The 18,893-nt window shown below is 36.1% G+C and overlaps 1 protein-coding gene across 1 annotated transcript in view; it reads left to right on the top strand.

Annotated features, from left to right (window-relative positions):
* Positions 1–18,893, top strand: part of ENPP3 (ectonucleotide pyrophosphatase/phosphodiesterase 3) — a 437,931-nt gene that overhangs the window by 227,983 nt on the left and 191,055 nt on the right. Inside the window, exons 8-11 of the mRNA XM_053710678.1 lie at positions 1,716–1,835; positions 5,783–5,892; positions 12,373–12,438; positions 12,754–12,826. Of these exons, the coding sequence (XP_053566653.1) occupies positions 1,716–1,835; positions 5,783–5,892; positions 12,373–12,438; positions 12,754–12,826 (369 nt within the window). The remainder of the gene's footprint in view (positions 1–1,715; positions 1,836–5,782; positions 5,893–12,372; positions 12,439–12,753; positions 12,827–18,893) is intronic.

Genomic DNA, 18,893 nt, shown 5'->3' with positions numbered 1-18,893 from the left:
TATATATATCCAATGGTATTTTGGTGAAATGTGTGTGTGTGTGTGTATGTATATGTGTGTGTGTATATATGTATATATATATATATATATATATATATACATGTAGCCCTCAGTTTACGCCGGGGTTAGGTTCCAGAAGGAATGGTTGTAAATTGAAACCGTTGTAAATTGAAACCCAGTTTATAATGTAAGTCAATGGGAAGTGAGGGAGTTAGGTTCCAGGCCCCTCTCAAAATTGTCATAAGTAACACCTAAACATTATTTTTAAAGCTTAATAATCACACAACACAGAATATCCTAAACAGCATTATAAACCTAATAAAATAATCACACAACACAGACTTTACTTGCATTTTTCTGCAAACAGTTCTTTCTATGCATTTCAATCTGGACTGATTTATAGACAGGAAGATCTTGTTCCTTTGAAAACTGCTCGATAGCTCAGGTCTAGTTACACAAATTAATTTCAGCTTGCTTGGCTTACATATCTTTGCTGCAACACAAGCGGACAGCTCCACCTACTGGCTATTTTAATCAATGCACTGTTTTTCAATGCTTTTCAATAGCAGTCACATGACTGAAAAAAAAGGTTGTTATTCTGAAGCGGCTTAAATTGAACCGTTGTAAACCGATACAATACACACACATATATAAATATATATATATATATACATATATTTATATTTCTAACACCTGAAACCTCATTATAATTTTTTTTATTAGATAGTGTTATTATGAGTGTAATTTTACTTTTGTAGTGCATTTTTTATGTGTTTTGCGACCCTTTTTTGAGAAACAGTTAACCAGAGCTCTTAGGTTGTGGTGATCATTCTAGTGTAAATCTCCATTGCGTGTGCATTTTCATTCGACTTGTAAAATGAGCGCTCCTTCCACCGTGCTCAAACAGCTGCAATAAACCCGATATCACTTGCGCGTATCTGTTAGCATGCTACTCATTATATGGCCCTTAATGTGTTCCCATTGGTCCATTCACTCTCTTCTCTCTTCTCTCTCTCTTGTTACTTGAAATAGTTGCTTTTGCTTGTAGAAACCACCACCTACACTAAAAATATGAATAACAAACATCCTCTGTAGAAAAGCTATGTACACAGGATTGACTTAATTATCTAACAATGAGATTAGGAGTCAGATTTTTGTATCTGAAATAACTGGTTGTGCCCAGCCATACTTAGCATTTCAATACCTTACTATGTTTAGACATAGATCACATTAGCAGGTCTACTTCATCTGCAGGCTCAACTAATTTTTAAGAGTATGTCATTGAGAGTTACAGGTGATGGTTTTAAGCAGTAAAACCAGCTATTTCAAATACAAAAATTAACATAAAGGAACAATAATATTATGAAACTGCCAAACAAAATCTATCACTGTATTTTCTATTTGGCTAAAAAAAACTCCAGGTTGTTACTGTGGCTCTAATCTCTATTTATTTGTTGTGCAAGAAGTACAGAAACAGTACTTTTTTTTTGTTTGTTTGCAAAAATTGATCACTTTTGTAAATATAAACATTATATTATTAAAAATGTTTTTGTGTGTTTTATTTAAGAAAAAATAAAAGTTAAATCTGAGTATAATCACATATCTCCCTCAATATTAACCAATAAACCAAGTATGTATTATTTATTTCATTATGTCAATAAAACATTTAAAGGTAAATGCGAACTACATAAACATCTCTCCATATATTGTCTTAGGGTTTGTTTCCAGAATCCAATGGAATCATTGATAACAACATGTATGATGTAACAATGAACAAGGTTTTCTCTCTTTCTGGAAATGAGAAGTTTAATAAGACCTGGTGGCAAGGACAACCGGTATGTTTTTGTTTCTTCAAAACTCTGCACCATGTAATCTAATTTAGACGCATATTTATCAAGTAGAGACATTCATTCGCATAAAATACCATTATAATTACCTATCACCCTCTTTCTATTGTACCATTATACTTTGTATAAGAAATAACATAGGTCAAAGAACTGCAATATTTCCAATTTAACTAATATGAGCTCATTTTCCATTTTAAGGTTTTTATTTTTTACAAATACCCCAAATATCCTGGAAACATTAACTTAAATCTTCCAGCTGTTAACTAAGGGTATTCGTTTGTATTGAGCTACTGAAGCGACCGAGAGATACAATATCTTACAGCTCCATTTTTAATACCAGGACTCCATTGAAATATTTTGTGCAATGCGTGCAGTCGATATTTTGGTGTATGTGTACGTTAACGTTGTGTTAATGCTTCAAACCAACTTCAGATTTTTCTAAACTCACGCTAAAACCAGTTCATTGCTATAGTAACCTGACCTTAAGTTATAAAAATTAATGTTCGCTCCGCCTCCTACACTCCTTACCTGTAATCACAGAGAGAGAGAGAGACAGTAGTTAGTTGCAATGTTAAGCGTTTTGTGGTTTTTGAGCCAGGTAGAGTGATTTGGCCACCTAAAAAATAAGGGAATTTTAAGAATTTATTTTAAATTGACAGACTTTTTTTTAATGCAATATGTTGTGCTGCCCCAGGCATAGACCTAGTTGGAGTTGTTTTGATTATATTTTTATATGTAAGTGCATATTGCAATATAATAAAGAACATAACTCCAACTATGACTTTGCCTCAGACAGCACTACATATTGCATATAAAAAAATGTTTTAATAAAAAAGCTTGCATTGTTTGCAAACTTTAAGATCTCAAAGGAAAAGAGGCCTCAAAAAGTTTATTTTTTCTCTTTTACACCTAGTTGAGCAAGTTGTAATGTTTGAGACTTTAACAGCACCCAACATGTTTGCAAGCTGCATGGAAGCTGGGTTTTAATTTTGCGATTTTCTGCTTCTATTATCTATGGGACATGCATCATGGTGGAAAATGAGAATTTGGAAACTGTCGGGAATTGTAATGCCTTCCGACAGCAATTTTTGCGATTTGCGAGCTTGCGTAAACCATTATTGCAACTCAATGGAAACAAGCACTAATGTGGTTGCTTTTTTTTTCAACTTACATAAATCCTTATACATGCAATTGGCATGCAACTGAGTAATCTATCTGACCATGGGCAATACATTTGATAGATCTGCTGATCTTTAACAAAAACAAACAAACAAACAAAAAAGCTCTTAGAAATGTAATTGTGATCAGCCTTGAATTCTATAACAACTTACCCTGATCCAAGTGCTTCTGGCTGAATTTTAAGGTGCCAGTAACCAGCATGGCCATCAAGGCCTACCTTCACGCTACCGGTCTTTCCATCTAGATCACATCTAAGGCCCGAGAGGAACTAAACCCCTGCACAAGAGCCACACTAAGGCTCTCAAGACGCAACAGGCAAGTCACAGCTGAATTAATTGAAAATCCGGACGGATTGTCAACAAACCAGCTCTCTGCAGAGTGCATCACGGCTTTCCCAGCGTAGGCCGTAGAAGCCCTTGCGACAAGCCTGCTAGTAAGCTGTAGATCGAACCGGACAGCACAAGTACCTTGAGCGGGTAAGCTTCCCTGCACCCTCAGCTACAATTGTAGTTAAAAGATCAAATAAAATGCAGCCCAGCTTTAGACGTTCATCATTAATTTCACCCGCACACATGGCATCATCTGCCCTTGCAGACCGCAAATAATTGCACAGCTATCAAGGAGAAAGGGTGCCATCTCACATAAAGGGAGTTTAACAGCTTTAGCTTAACAAAGTTAACACCTCCATCTAGCAGGCCTTTTCCCTATATATCAGGGGCAGATATCAGTAGTGAATATTAATTTTTCTTTTTGACCCCATTCTTTCTAAGCACAAAGTCAGTAACAGAAAGCAGCAATGGGTCCTATATTACTCTGCAATCATCAGCAAAATTAATTTAATATTTAAAGCTTGTTTTTTCATAAGGAGATTCAACCCATATCAAGTCTCAAAATGTCTCCCAAGAAACTTACCAAATCAAGTAGAAACCCTAGACAACTGAGAACACTGAATCCCTAAGTGAATGCATTCTTTAAGGCCCTAGAGACTAGAGCTCCAGAAACAACAGCTCCTGAATCTACAGGACATGCATCTCCTCCAAGTTCATCAGATTCTGAATCTGAACATGCATCTGGAACCATCACTATCCCTACAGCCCTTTTTGACTCAATCCCTTCTAAAAAGGATGTTTCCTCATTAATTTCTCAAGTTAAACAATGTATAAGGGATGAAATCTCTGATCTCAAAAAAGATATATCGGAAATAGGCCAAAGAGTTGAATCTCTTGAAAATAATCAAGACTCGCATGCGACAGCTATATCAGACTTGCCGAGCCTCATCCAGAAACAAGATTGTACAATATCGGAATTAGAGGACAAGGTGGATGACTCTAAAAATAAAAGCAGACCCCATTATATTAGAATAAGGAGAATCCCTAAACTATTCCACCTCCAGACTTGGAACAGTATCTACAAGATTTTTTCAGTGTACTGAAGAAAGAAGAAATCCCTTCCAAAATAGAAATTGATAGGGCTCATAGGACCCTTCATCCTAAACCGCAAGGTGCATCATAGTCTGAATCACCAACTTTCAAGTTAAGGAAGAGCTGATGAAACTGGGAAGAGAACAACAACCTATCACTTTTGAAAATTCAGACATCCAGATGTTTGCCGACTTATCCCAGAGAACCCTTTCAAAACCTCTCACGATGCTCCTAAGAAAAATGAATATCCCCTATAGATGGGGATTTCCATTCCATCTTCTGATCTTATGGAGAAGCAAGTGGATCTTATGCTCCTCAACAAAGGATATTCCAAAGATCTGCAAAGAGCTCAACATCACCCCACCCATTCTGGAAGAGACTCTCCTGTATCCTTCAGACCTTACCAGCACTGATGGCCCTGCTCCTCTACCCCAGAGGAAGGAATGGAAACAAGTCCAACACAAGAAATCAAGACGACAACCTTCTTCGCATCATTCCCTTCTAGAAGAGAAAGGATGATGGCTAAGTTACTTTTGAAACTCTTTCTGTGAGCTCTTTATATTCCATCTCCTATTGGAAACTCCCAGTCGGGAAGAATCATAAGTTTCTGTATCTTTCAGAATTCAGCTCAGGTTGAAATTGATGTTATAACCAGACCAATGGTTAATCATTTTATCCCTCTATAGGTTCATTTTACGATTTTAATTGTATTATCTTTATCTTAGATCGCATTAAGGCTAGATCTTACAGTTGAGGTTCCTCATGTTAAATGCTATGTTCCAATCTTTGTTACCATACTGTTGGGAGTTTATCTCCTACAAGTCAGTATGTTCAGTATATATTGTTTCAGATATGTAATTTTTGATATTTTCTTGTTTTTCTTGAATTTTTTTAATTATTTTTATTTTCTTTATTTTATTGTTCATTGTGTACTCTCAATCTACATTCCTAGACAATACTACCATTTGTCAGTTATCATGTGCCCAATTACATGAGCAATCACCACAAGATATTACTATCCTCACACACAACACCAAAGGCTTAAGTTGCCCAAACAAGAGGAGAATGACTTTATTAGACCTACAGAAAAGAGGGGGTCATATCCTAATGCTCCAAGAAACTCATTATAAATCAAATAACATTCCTAAATATTTCTCACCCCACTATCCCCAACACTTCCATAGCCCCAATTCACTTAAAAAAATCAATGGAGTCAGTATACTGATTCACAAATCGATCCCCTTTACCAAAAAATGTTTAGTGATATAATATAAAATTTGCTGATTACGTTCGAAAAATTATCATTTTTGTTTTGTCATTTTTCATGGTATTTAGATTTGGTTGACAGCAATGTACCAAGGATTGAAGGCTGGCACTTTCTTTTGGCCTGGATCAGATGTTCCTATAAATGGTACCTACCCATCCTTTTATGAGTTGTACAACAAGTAAGTCTCCTTGCAATGAAATGATATTGTCATGCAGAATGAAAGCATGGACTGACTGAAGATTTTAATATGATAGGAAATGGGTGATTATTTAAGAATCTGCTATACAAGTCAAAATAAATAAAATTAAAAAAATGTTTGTTTTATGCAAATTAATGTAAAATAAATGAAATGCAAATAATAATGCTTCTTGTAGGCCTGCTTTATATTCTATACTGGTTTTCAATATATAAGTCCTTTTTTTCACCTATTTAAAAGTTTAATGAGAAAATAGTTTGACATAGGGGATGATAATAAAAAATTATATATATATATATATATATATATATATATACACAGTATATATATATATATATATATATATATATATATATATATATATATATATATATATATATATATATATATATATTTGCAATAAAAAGTTTGTGACTACACACAAACAGTTGTACTTGTTTTATGTTTTTATTGAAGACACTCAGTAAACATTCACAGTGCAGGCTGGAAAAAGTAAGTGAACCTCTGTGTTAACGACTTCTCCAAAAGTTTTTGAAGTCAAGTGTTTCAATTTAAGAGATAAGATTGGAAATGTGAATTGCCCTTTAAATAAAGGCACACAAAGCCTGGTTACTGACAAATCTGTTCTTTATAAGAAATATTGGTTAGTGTGAACCATGCCTTGATCACAACTTTCACAGGACCTTTGGAGATGCATTATAGAGATGCACAAAGTTGGTAAAAAAGACATAAACACCTCTAAAGACCTAGGTGTTTATCAATCCACAATAAGACAAATTGTCTACAAATGGAGAAAGCTCAGGACTGTTGCTACTCTCCCTAGGTTTGGGTGTCCTGCAAAGATCACTCCAAGAGCACAAGAGGCAATTCTGAAAGATCTGAGAAAGAACCCAAGGGTAACAGCAGAATTCTTTGTTCATTTGTCCACTATCAGAAAAACTCTGAACAAGAATGGTGTTCATAGAAGGACACCACAAAGGAAACAACTAATGTAAAAAAAACAACAACATTGCTGTACATCTCAAGTTTGCTAAAGACCACCTAGATGTTCCACACACTTCTGGGAAAATGTGCTGTGGACAGATTTGAAAAAAGATGATGTTTATGGCCCCAATTCTAACAACATTTCAGGTCAAGACGGGTTTTTCACGCCAACACTAACAGGGGCAGCCCTCATGGAATTCTATAAAAAAAATATGGAATTCTGTCCCTGCAAGGGGAGAGATGTTTCCCAAACAAATAATGAGAGCTCTCTGCTAGGTAAAAGTTTGCACTGAAGGGTGAAGTACAGGGGAATAAGTGTGTTTTAAAACATGAATATTACTCTAAATAAAAATCACATTACGCTGTTTTCAGTGTACTGTACCTTAACATTGCTGTTTTTTTAGTATACATAGGTTTTCCTTTCAGAATAATTAGTGTTTTAAGTATTTTGGTGAAAACTCGCCACTCTTTAGCTGGCGAGAAAAAATAGTGAGAACTATAGTGCGAACATGTTCATAGAATTACACTGGGATTTGAGAGAGAATTTCATCAGGTGACTTTATGGCAGATGTTTCAGCAAAGTTTCCTCTCCACAGCTGCTTGTTCAATTCTTTCATCTGCTTAGAAGGAACTAATCGACTGCTTTAGTTGTTATGGGACATTTTTTTAAAAAGTTACCATTTAACTTCTTTTATCACATTTGTTGAAAAGATATCTAGATAGGTAGCGGGCACATGTCTGGATCACTACATGACAGAAAATAGTGCTGCCATCTAGAGTTCTTGTTAATGTATGACATTGTTGCAAAACTGCTGCCATAAAGTGCTACAGACTCGTGCATGCTCCTGAGCTAACATTCCTGCTTTTCTACAAAGGAAAACAAGAACATGAAGACAATTTGATAATAGGAGTAAATTGGAAAGTTGTTTACAATTCTATGTTTTAGCAACAAAAATGTGGTTTTCATGTCCCTTTAATCTAACTCTATGGGGCAGCGAATCATGTCCGCCCAGAATCGCTAAATGCCGACATCATACGCTGTCGGCATTTAACATTGCACAAGCATTTCTGGTGAAATGCTTGTGCAATGCCGCCCCCTGCACATTTGCGGCTAATCGGCCTCTAACAGGGGGTGTCAATCATCCCGATCTCATCCTCTGAGGTGGCGGATGAGTTAAGGAGCAGCGGTCTTATGATCACTGCTTCTGATCTCTTGTTCCGGCGAGCTAGAATCATCGGGGGTAGATTGCAGCATCCGCTGCTTGGTAACTCTACCCCTATGTCTCTATCTCTTCTCTCTCTCCCTCTATCTTGCTTGCTTCATTTGTATCAGACTGTAAAAAATACAGTCATTCACCAAGCCGCACTGCCTCCCCTGCACTCCTTATAAGTGTTAGTTCTCATACTACGTTTTGTATTACAACTTATTGCACAAAACATATTCTTAAAGGGACATTTAAATAAAGAATTCAAAGAAGATAAAGTTTAGAATTGTCATGTATTAGCAATTTTGCTGCTAAAGCTTCTAAAATTTTGTGAAAACTCGCCACTTTTTAACTGACGAGAAAAAATAGTGAGAACCTTTTTTGCGAACATGTTTATAGAATTACACTGGGATTTGAGAGAGAGTTTCATCACGCCCATGGAACACCCATGTTCCTCCCATTTTACGAAAAAAATTACGCTTTGTATTTTGTACTTTTTAACTAGGGATTTCTTGTTTTTTTTGCACATCTAGTGTACTTAAATTATGATTTATACTGTGCATAGTTAATATGATTTATTCCTGTGTAATTTACCTACAAATTATTTTTTTTTTTTATAAAATACAATTTTTGGTGAACAAATTTCTGTATGAATACCTCAATTATTTGTTTTGTAAGATTTTAAAATTACGATTTTCATTGTGCACTTTTGTAATGTATGCATCTCCTTCCCATACAACAATGCAGTATACGCCTCTTAGTGAAACACTTCTACTAAGGTTTCACTTGAACCTATTTTTGCTAATTTTATTTTAACCAGTCCTTATGCAATTTGTCATACCAGCTTGTTTTAAATCTTCAATTATTATTCTGGTTTTAAAAAACAAACAAAAGATTTTTAACATGAATGATTATAGGCCTGTTGCTCTTATATCTGTTGTTATTATCATGAAATGCTTTGAAAGAATAATGCTGTTCCATCTAAAAGCCTTGAATGACAGCCTTCAAGATCCACTACAGTTTGCATACAGATCTAATAGATCTGTGGATGATCTATTTTATATTATATGTTACATCATTTGGATAATCCTCACATCTATGTCCGAGTTTTATTTTGTGGATTCCAGTTCTGCTTTTAATTCTATTGCTCCAGATTTACTTTTTTGTTAAATTAAAACAACTTAATGTGCCCTTTTCCATAGGCCAATGACTGTATAGCGTTTTAACCAATAGGAAACAGTTTGTTAAAGTGAATGAGCTGATTTACAACCCTGTCTTTCTCAATACTGTAGTGTCCCACAGGGTTGTGTTCTTTCTCCCTTGCTCTATTCCTTATAAACCAACGATGGTATTTCTGCAAATAAATCTGTGACGTTATTGAAACTTGCAGATAACACTACTCTGATTGGCTGATCTCAGATGAAGATGAATTGAGCTATAACTTGGAAGTAGACAGGCGGGTAACATGGAGCAAAGCAAAAAAATAAATAAATTAAAAGTCCATAAAACCAAAGAGATGATAATTGATTTTAGAAGAATAAAAAGTCTCCAGCTTCTTCTCTGAAAATTAAAGATTGCATAATGGACATATTGCTCGGCACAACAATTGCTCATGATTTCAAGTGGGACTTTAATATTTTTACTATAATTAAAAAAGCTCAACAACATTTGTACTTTTTAAGGCAACTTACAAAATTTGGCCTCTCTCAAAAACTGTTAACTTGTTTTTTATTCAGCTATTGTTGAATTGTTTTATCATCCTCTATTTTAAACTGGTATAGCTCCTCTTAGCTACATTATCATTATCATTCTGAGAGCTGCAAAAACAATCATTGGGTCAACTTATTTCTCTTAAAGACATTTAGGGTCAGAACATTTGTGTCTGATTTATCTCACCCTGGCCACTGTTTTTTAATCATCTTTTTATCGTAGGCCAGGGATGTGAGTTTTACAAACCCATACAGACAGTTTTCTGAATAGTTTTTTTCCCCATGCAATTAAAATAGCAAACAGGAATACTTCTCTTATTTCACTTTTGGTATGATAAATTACACTTTAGTCACCCATTGTCAATATATTTGATGGTCAGACTTTTACACTGCTGGTTGTATTTATTTCTTAATTGTCATCTGATACCTTTGCACCATGATAAATTCCTTGTATAATTTTCTTTTTTTATACTTGGTGAATAAATTATTCTATTCTAAAAAGTGGCTTTGAATAATTCCTATGACTAAGCGTCACTAGGGGGCGCGAAACGCGTCAAGATTGCTGTCCTTGTCTCCCTGCATTGCGATGCAGTTTTAACTCTTGTTCAATAAAGATATTTTTTATATACAGTTTTGCCCCTGAGTGCTCAGATACCTGCTTCCTTGAGCTTTGAATAATTCCTCCAGGTAAATAGAAGTACTGGTGAGCATTCTTAAAGAATCTCACCAGCCCAGGGATCTTTTTATAATTGGGGCATATGTGTAAAGGAAAAAGAGAGGTTGCCTAATGCAACAAGACAATGACCCAAAGCACACAAGTAAATCAACTAAAGAATAGCTGAAAACAAAGAAGATGTGTGTTTTGGAATGGCCATAACCCTATTGAGATGCTGTGGCATGACCTGAAGAGGGCTGTACAATCAAGATAACCCAGAAATATTGAAGAACTGAAACAGATTTGTAGTGAGCAATTCATCCTCAACATGTGCAAGTCTTATAAGCAGCTACAGGAAACATTTGGTGGAGGTTGTTGCTGTTGAAGGAGGATAAGTTACTAAATTTGAGGATTCACTTTTCTAGCCTTCATTGTAAATAATTACTTAATGTTTTCCATAAAAATGCGAAAAGTACAACTCTTTGTGTGTTATGAGTTTAGTCAGATTGTGCATATCTTGAATTGTGATTTAGACGACAATTTATGATTTAAAGGGACACATTTTTTCCTTTCATAATTCATACAGGGCAATTTATTTCTGTTATCTAATTTGTTTCATTCTCTTTGTATCCTTTATTGAAAAGTATGCCTAGGTAGGCTGAGAAGTTGCTAAATGGTGGCTGCACATATTTGCCTCTTGTAATTGGCTTTCAGTTAAACAAAGAATAACAAGAAAATGAATTAAATTCGATAATATAAGCAAAATGAAAAGTTTCTTTTTTTAAAACTGAATGATCTGTCTGAATCATGAAATAAACATTTTGTGTATCATGTCCCTGTAACCAATGGTAGGTAACCTTAAAGGGACATTAAACCCAAATTTTTTCTTTCATTATTCAGATAGATAATACAATTTTAAACAACATTCCATTTTACTTTTATTATATAATTTGCTTCACACAAGGAATCTATGTACAGCAACCAATCAGCAGCTACTGAGCCTATCTAGATATGTTTTTCAGCAAAGAATATCAAGAGAATGAAGCAAATTAGGTAATATAAGTAAATTCAAAAGCTGTTTAAAATTGCATGTTTTTTCTAAATCACGAAAGAAAAAATTTGGGTTTAATGTCCCTTTAAGTATTCCTTTGAATTCACATATCTTTTAAAATTATAGATGCAAAAATGTTTGTTGAAAATGACTTTATCCTGTTTCTTTTATGGTATTTTTAAATTGTGCTTTATTGAATTACACAAAACATTGACTTATTTTCTGCACTTATTTAAATGTAAAGAAACATGAAACGCCAAATTTTTCTTTCATAATTTAGATAGAGCATGTGGTTTTAAGCAGCTTTCCAATTTGCTTCAATTATCAAATTGGTTTACTCCCCTTCTCCTTGAAGCAGCAGTGATGCATACTAGGAGCTAGCTGAACACATCTGGTGAACCAATGACAAGAGGCGGTTTTGTGCAGCCACCAATCAGCAGCTAGTTCCCAATAATGCATCGCTGCTCCTAAGCCTACCTAGGTATACTTTTCAACTAAGGATACCAAGTGAACAAAGCAAATGAGATAATAAATTAATAAATGAGAAAGTTGTTTAAAATCACATGCTCTGTCTGACTCATGAGAGAGAATTTGTTTTTCAAGTCCCTTTATATTATAACTCTCTCTGGGACTTGACAAAAAAAAAATCAGAGGTCATTTTATCAACCCTGTATTACTATAGAACACTGACAGAATATTCTTAGTGATACCTCTTATTGCAGAGACGCTAGAATAAAAGTTGCTGGGGTAAAAAAATTGCATGTCAGTGCCATACAGTGCGTCGTTTGAAATGTTATTAAATGTAATTGCTGTTTACACTATATTTCACTCAGCTTATATAAATATATATGTTTTTAGGTCTATTGTATACCAGAAAAGAGTATCTGAAATACTGCACTGGCTTGATCTTGAAAAGGCTAAAAGGTATATTTATTATATCATGTTAATCTTGGTCTAATCATTAATGCAGAACACAATAGAAAACATCTTACAAGTATGAATGCTACAGATACTAATTCATTTCTCTCTTTCACTTTCTCTCCTTTTTTTTTGGTCTTTTGCGTGCTTTTTCTCTCTTTTGCGCTCTTTCTCTTGCTCTTTTGCACTCTTTATAATTTCCATATTATGGTTTGTTTGTTTTTTCTTCTTGTATCGTATGTATTCATTGTAAGTGGGCAAGTTAAATAAAATGCCTGTAAATATAAGTAATTGTTAGTTTGTCTTTTATATAATGTTTAGGCCAGATTTTTATACATTGTACATCGAAGAACCAGATTCTGCAGGGCATTCATATGGTCCAGTTAGTGGAGGGGTAAGTCATTTTTTTTTTCTTCATCAGTTTGTGTAAACAATTTCCATTTTTAATTAAAGGGACATAAAACAAGTTGGGATTGCGACAAATTATAATATGTACTTTAATTACTTTACCTGCAAATTTATACTGCAGTGCCTCACCATTAACCCTTTCTTTTTAGTTTCTGAATTGCAAAGATCTAACCACACATTTCTTTCTATTTTCTATTGTTGTTTTGGTAGAATGCAAAAATTCATAGGGATTATCTGCTGGAGCATGCCTAGAAGCTGTGAACTCAGTTGAAATACAATGCCTGTGTCTAAACACTGATATGGGGGGGTGGAGTTGGCTTCTCCAGGCAGCTTAGCTATGTAAATCATTTTGCTTATTTTTGAAAATTATTTTAAAATACTTGCCAGCAATTTTTAAACAATTTTTTACTTTACAGACATAGCCCTCCAAGCCTCCCTCCACTTATATAAACAACTCCTAACAGCAATTAGGTGCAGCTGTCGCTAACGAACCATCGCTGCTTACGGTAGCGGTGAGCTGGTAAAACGTGCTCGTGCACGATTTCCCCATAGGAAACAATGGGGCTGAGCTGGCTGAAAAAAAACCTAACACCTGCAAAAAAGCAGCATAAAGCTCCTAACACAGCCCCATTGTTTCCTATGGGGAAATACATTTCTTTCATGTAATTAACAAGAGTCCATGAGCTAGTGACGTATGGGATATACATTCCTACCAGGAGGGGCAAAGTTTCCCAAACCTTAAAATGCCTATAAATACACCCCTCACCACACCCACAAATCAGTTTTACAAACTTTGCCTCCAAGGGAGGTGGTGAAGTAAGTTTGTGCTAGATTCTACGTTGATATGCGCTCCGCAGCAAGTTGGAGCCCGGTTTTCCTCTCAGCGTGCAGTGAATGTCAGAGGGATGTGAGGAGAGTATTGCCTATTGAATGCAGTGATCTCCTTCTACGGGGTCTATTTCATAAGGTTCTCTGTTATCGGTCGTAGAGATTCATCTCTTACCTCCCTTTTCAGATCGACGATATACTCTTATATTTACCATTTCCTCTACTGATTCTCGTTTCAGTACTGGTTTGGCTTTCTACAAACATGTAGATGAGTGTCCTGGGGTAAGTAAGTCTTATTTTCTGTGACACTCTAAGCTATGGTTGGGCACTTTATTTATAAAGTTCTAAATATATGTATTCAAACATTTATTTGCCTTGACTCAGAATGTTCAACTTTCCTTATTTCCAGACAGTCAGTTTCATATTTGGGATTATGCTTTAATTATCATATTTTTCTTACCTCAAAAATTTGACTTTTTTCCCTGTGGGCTGTTAGGCTCGCGGGGGCTGAAAATGCTTCATTTTATTGCGTCATTCTTGGCGCGGACTTTTTTGGCGCAAAAATTCATTTTCGTTTCCGGCGTCATACGTGTCGCCGGAAGTTGCGTCATTTTTTTGACGTTATTTTGCGCCAAAAATGTCGGCGTTCCGGATGTGGCGTCATTTTTGGCGCCAAAAGCATTTAGGCGCCAAATAATGTGGGCGTCTTATTTGGCGCCAAAAAATATGGGCGTCGCTTTTGTCTCCACATTATTTCAGTCTCATTTTTCATTTGCTTCTGGTTGCTAGAAGCTTGATGTTTGGCATTTTTTTCCCATTCCTGAAACTGTCTTATAAGGAATTTGATCTATTTTGCTTTATATGTTGTTTTTTCTCTTACATATTGCAAGATGTCTCACGTTGCATCTGAGCCAGAAGATACTACAGGAAAACCTCTGCCTGCTGGATCTACCAAAGCTAAGTGTATCTGCTGTAAACTTTTGGTAGCTATTCCTCCAGCTGTTGTTTGTATTAAATGTCATGACAAACTTGTTAATGCAGATAATATTTCCTTTAGTGATGTACCATTGCCTGTTGCAGTTCCCTCAACATCTAAGGTGCAGAATGTTCCTGATAACATAAGAGATTTTGTTTCTGAATCCATAAAGAAGGCTTTGTCTGTTATTTCTCCTTCTAGTAAACGTAAAAAGTCTTTTAAATCTTCTCTCTCTACAGATGAATTTTTAAATGAACACCATCATTCTGATTCTTTGGACTCTTCTGGTTCAGAGGATTCTGTCTCAGAGATTGATGCTGATAAATCTTCATATTTATTTAAGATGGAATTTATTCGCTCTTTACTTAAAGAAGTACTAATTGCTTTAGAAATAGAGGATTCTAGTCCTCTTGATACTAATTCTATACGTTTGGATAAGGTTTTTAAAGCTCCTGCGGTTATTCCAGAAGTCTTTCCTGTTCCTAATGCTATTTCTGCAGTAATTGCTAAGGAATGGGATAGATTGGGTAATTCATTTACTCCTTCTAAAACGTTTTAAGCAATTATATCCTGTTCCGCCTGACAGATTAGAATTTTGGGACAAAATCCCTAAAGTTGATGGGGCTATTTCTACCCTTGCTAAACGTACTACCATTCCTACATCAGATGGTACCTCGTTTAAGGATCCTTTAGATAGAAAAATTGAATCTTTTCTAAGAAAAGCTTATCTATGTTCAGGTAATCTTCTTAGACCTGCTATATCATTGGCTGATGTTGCTGCAGCTTCAACTTTTTGGTTGGAAACTCTAGCGCAACAAGTAACAAATCGTGATTCTCATGATATTATTATTCTTCTCCAGCATGCTAATAATTTCATCTGTGATGCCATTTTTGATATTATTAGAGTTGATGTTAGATTTATGTCTCTGGCTATCTTAGCCAGAAGAGCTTTATGGCTTAAGACTTGGAATGCTGATATGGCTTCTAAATCAACTCTACTTTCCATTTCTTTCCAGGGAAACAAATTATTTGGTTCTCAGTTGGATTCTATTATTTCAACTGTTACTGGTGGGAAAGGAACTTTTTTACCACAGGATAAAAAGTCTAAAGGTAAAAACAGGGCTAACAATCGTTTTCGTTCCTTTCGTTTCAACAAAGAACAAAAGCCTGATCCTTCGTCCTCAGGAGCAGTTTCAGTTTGGAAACCATCTCCAGTCTGGAATAAATCCAAGCCTGCTAGAAAGGCAAAGCCTGCTTCTAAGTTCACATGAAGGTACGGCCCTCATTCCAGTTCAGCTGGTAGGGGGCAGGTTACGTTTTTTCAAAGAAATTTGGATCAGTTCTGTTCACAATCTTTGGATTCAGAACATTGTTTCAGAAGGGTACAGAATTGGTTTCAAGATGAGACCTCCTGCAAAGAGATTTTTTTTTTTTTTTTTTTTTTTCCCATGTCCCAGTAAATCCAGTGAAAGCTCAAGCATTTCTGAATTTTGTTTCAGATCTAGAGTTGGCTGGAGTAATTATGCCAGTTCCAGTTCCGGAACAGGGGATGGGGTTTTATTCAAATCTCTTCATTGTACCAAAGAAGGAGAATTCCTTCAGACCAGTTCTGGATCTAAAATTATTGAATCGTTATGTAAGGATACCAACGTTCAAGATGGTAACTGTAAGGACTATATTGCCTTTTGTTCAGCAAGGGAATTATATGTCCACAATAGATTTACAGGATGCATATCTGCATATTCCGATTCATCCAGATCATTATCAGTTCCTGAGATTCTCTTCTCTAGACAAGCATTACCAATTTGTGGCTCTACCGTTTGGCCTTGCTACAGCTCCAAGAATTTTCACAAAGATTCTCGGTGCCCTTCTGTCTGTAATCAGAGAACAGGGTATTGTGGTATTTCCTTATTTGGACGATATCTTGGTACTTGCTCCGTCTTTACATTTAGCAGAGTCTCATACGAATCGACTTGTGTTGTTTCTTCAAGATCATGGTTGGAGGATCAATTTACCAAAAAGTTCTTTGATTCCTCAAACAAGGGTAACCTTTCTGGGTTTCCAGATAGATTCAGTGTCCATGACTTTGTCTTTAACAGACAAGAGACGTCTAAAATTGATTACAGCCTGTCGAAACCTTCAGTCTCAATCATTCCCTTCGGTAGCCTTATGCATGGAAATTCTAGGTCTTATGACTGCTGCATCGGACGCGATCCCCTTTGCTCGTTTTCACATGCGACCTCTTCAGCTCTGTATGCTGAACCAATGGTGCAGGGATTACACGAAGATATATCAATTAATATCTTTAAAACCGATTGTTCGGCACTCTCTAACGTGGTGGACAGATCACCATCGTTTAATTCAGGGGGCTTCTTTTGTTCTTCCGACCTGGACTGTAATTTCAACAGATGCAAGTCTCACAGGTTGGGGAGCTGTGTGGGGATCTCTGACGGCACAAGGAGTTTGGGAATCTCAGGAGGTGAGATTACCGATCAATATCTTGGAACTCCGTGCAGTTTTCAGAGCTCTTCAGTTTTGGCCTCTTCTGAAGAGAGAATCGTTCATTTGTTTTCAGACAGACAATGTCACAACTGTGGCATACATCAATCATCAAGGAGGGACTCACAGTCCTCTGGCTATGAAAGAAGTATCTCGAATTTTGGTTTGGACGGAATCCAGCTCCTGTCTAATCTCTGCGGTTCATATCCCAGGTGTAGACAATTGGGAAGCGGATTATCTCAGTCGCCAAACGTTGCATCCGGGCGAATGGTCTCTTCACCCAGAGGTATTTCTTCAGATTGTTCAAATGTGGGGGCTCCCAGAGATAGATCTGATGGCCTCTCATCTAAACAAGAAACTTCCCAGGTATCTGTCCAGATCCCGGGATCCTCAGGCGGAGGCAGTGGATGCATTATCACTTCCTTGGAAGTATCATCCTGCCTATATCTTTCCGCCTCTAGTTCTTCTTCCAAGAGTAATCTCCAAGATTCTGAGGGAATGCTCGTTTGTTCTGCTAATAGCTCCGGCATGGCCTCACAGGTTTTGGTATGCGGATCTTGTCCGGATGGCATCTTGCCAACCATGGACTCTTCCGTTAAGACCAGACCTTCTGTCTCAAGGTCCTTTTTTCCATCCGGATCTGAAATCCTTAAATTTAAAGGTATGGAGATTGAACGCTTGATTCTTGGTCATAGAGGTTTCTCTGACTCCGTGATTAATACTATGTTACAGGCTCGTAAATCTGTATCTCGAGAGATATATTATAGAGTCTGGAAGACTTATATTTCTTGGTGTCTTTCTCATCATTTTTCTTGGCATTCTTTTAGAATACCGAGAATTTTACAGTTTCTTCAGGATGGTTTAGATAAGGGTTTGTCCGCGAGTTCTTTGAAAGGACAAATCTCCGCTCTTTCTGTTCTTTTTCACAGAAAGATTGCTATTCTTCCTGATATTCATTGTTTTGTACAAGCTTTGGTTCGTATAAAACCTGTCATTAAGTCAATTTCTCCTCCATGGAGTTTGAATTTGGTTTTGGGAGCTCTTCAAGCTCCTCCGTTTGAACCTATGCGTTCATTGGACATTAAATTACTTTCTTGGAAAGTTTTGTTCCTTTTGGCCATCTCTTCTGCTAGAAGAGTTTCTGAATTATCTGCTCTTTCGTGTGAGTCTCCTTTTCTGATTTTTCATCAGGATAAGGCGGTGTTGCGAACTTCTTTTGAATTTTTACCTAAAGTTGTGAATTCCAACAACATTAGTAGAGAAATTGTGGTTCCTTCATTATGTCCTAATCCTAAGAATTCTAAGGAGAAATCATTGCATTCTTTGGATGTTGTTAGAGCTTTGAAATATTATGTTGAAGCTACGAAATCTTTCCGTAAGACTTCTAGTCTATTTGTTATCTTTTCCGGTTCTAGGAAAGGCCAGAAAGCTTCTGCCATTTCTTTGGCATCTTGGTTGAAATCTTTAATTCATCTTGCCTATGTTGAGTCGGGTAAAATTCCGCCTCAAAGAATTACAGCTCATTCTACTAGGTCAGTTTCTACTTCCTGGGCGTTTAGGAATGAAGCTTCGGTTGACCAGATCTGCAAAGCAGCAACTTGGTCCTCTTTGCATACTTTTACTAAATTCTACCTTTTTGATGTATTTTCTTCTTCTGAAGCAGTTTTTGGTAGAAAAGTTCTTCAGGCAGCGGTTTCAGTTTGAATCTTCTGCTTATGTTTTTTGTTAAACTTTATTTTGGGTGTGGATT

Source organism: Bombina bombina, chromosome 4 (assembly GCF_027579735.1).
Source record: "Bombina bombina isolate aBomBom1 chromosome 4, aBomBom1.pri, whole genome shotgun sequence".
NCBI classification, from domain to species: domain Eukaryota; kingdom Metazoa; phylum Chordata; class Amphibia; order Anura; family Bombinatoridae; genus Bombina; species Bombina bombina.
This window is presented reverse-complemented; position numbering and strand designations above follow the sequence as displayed.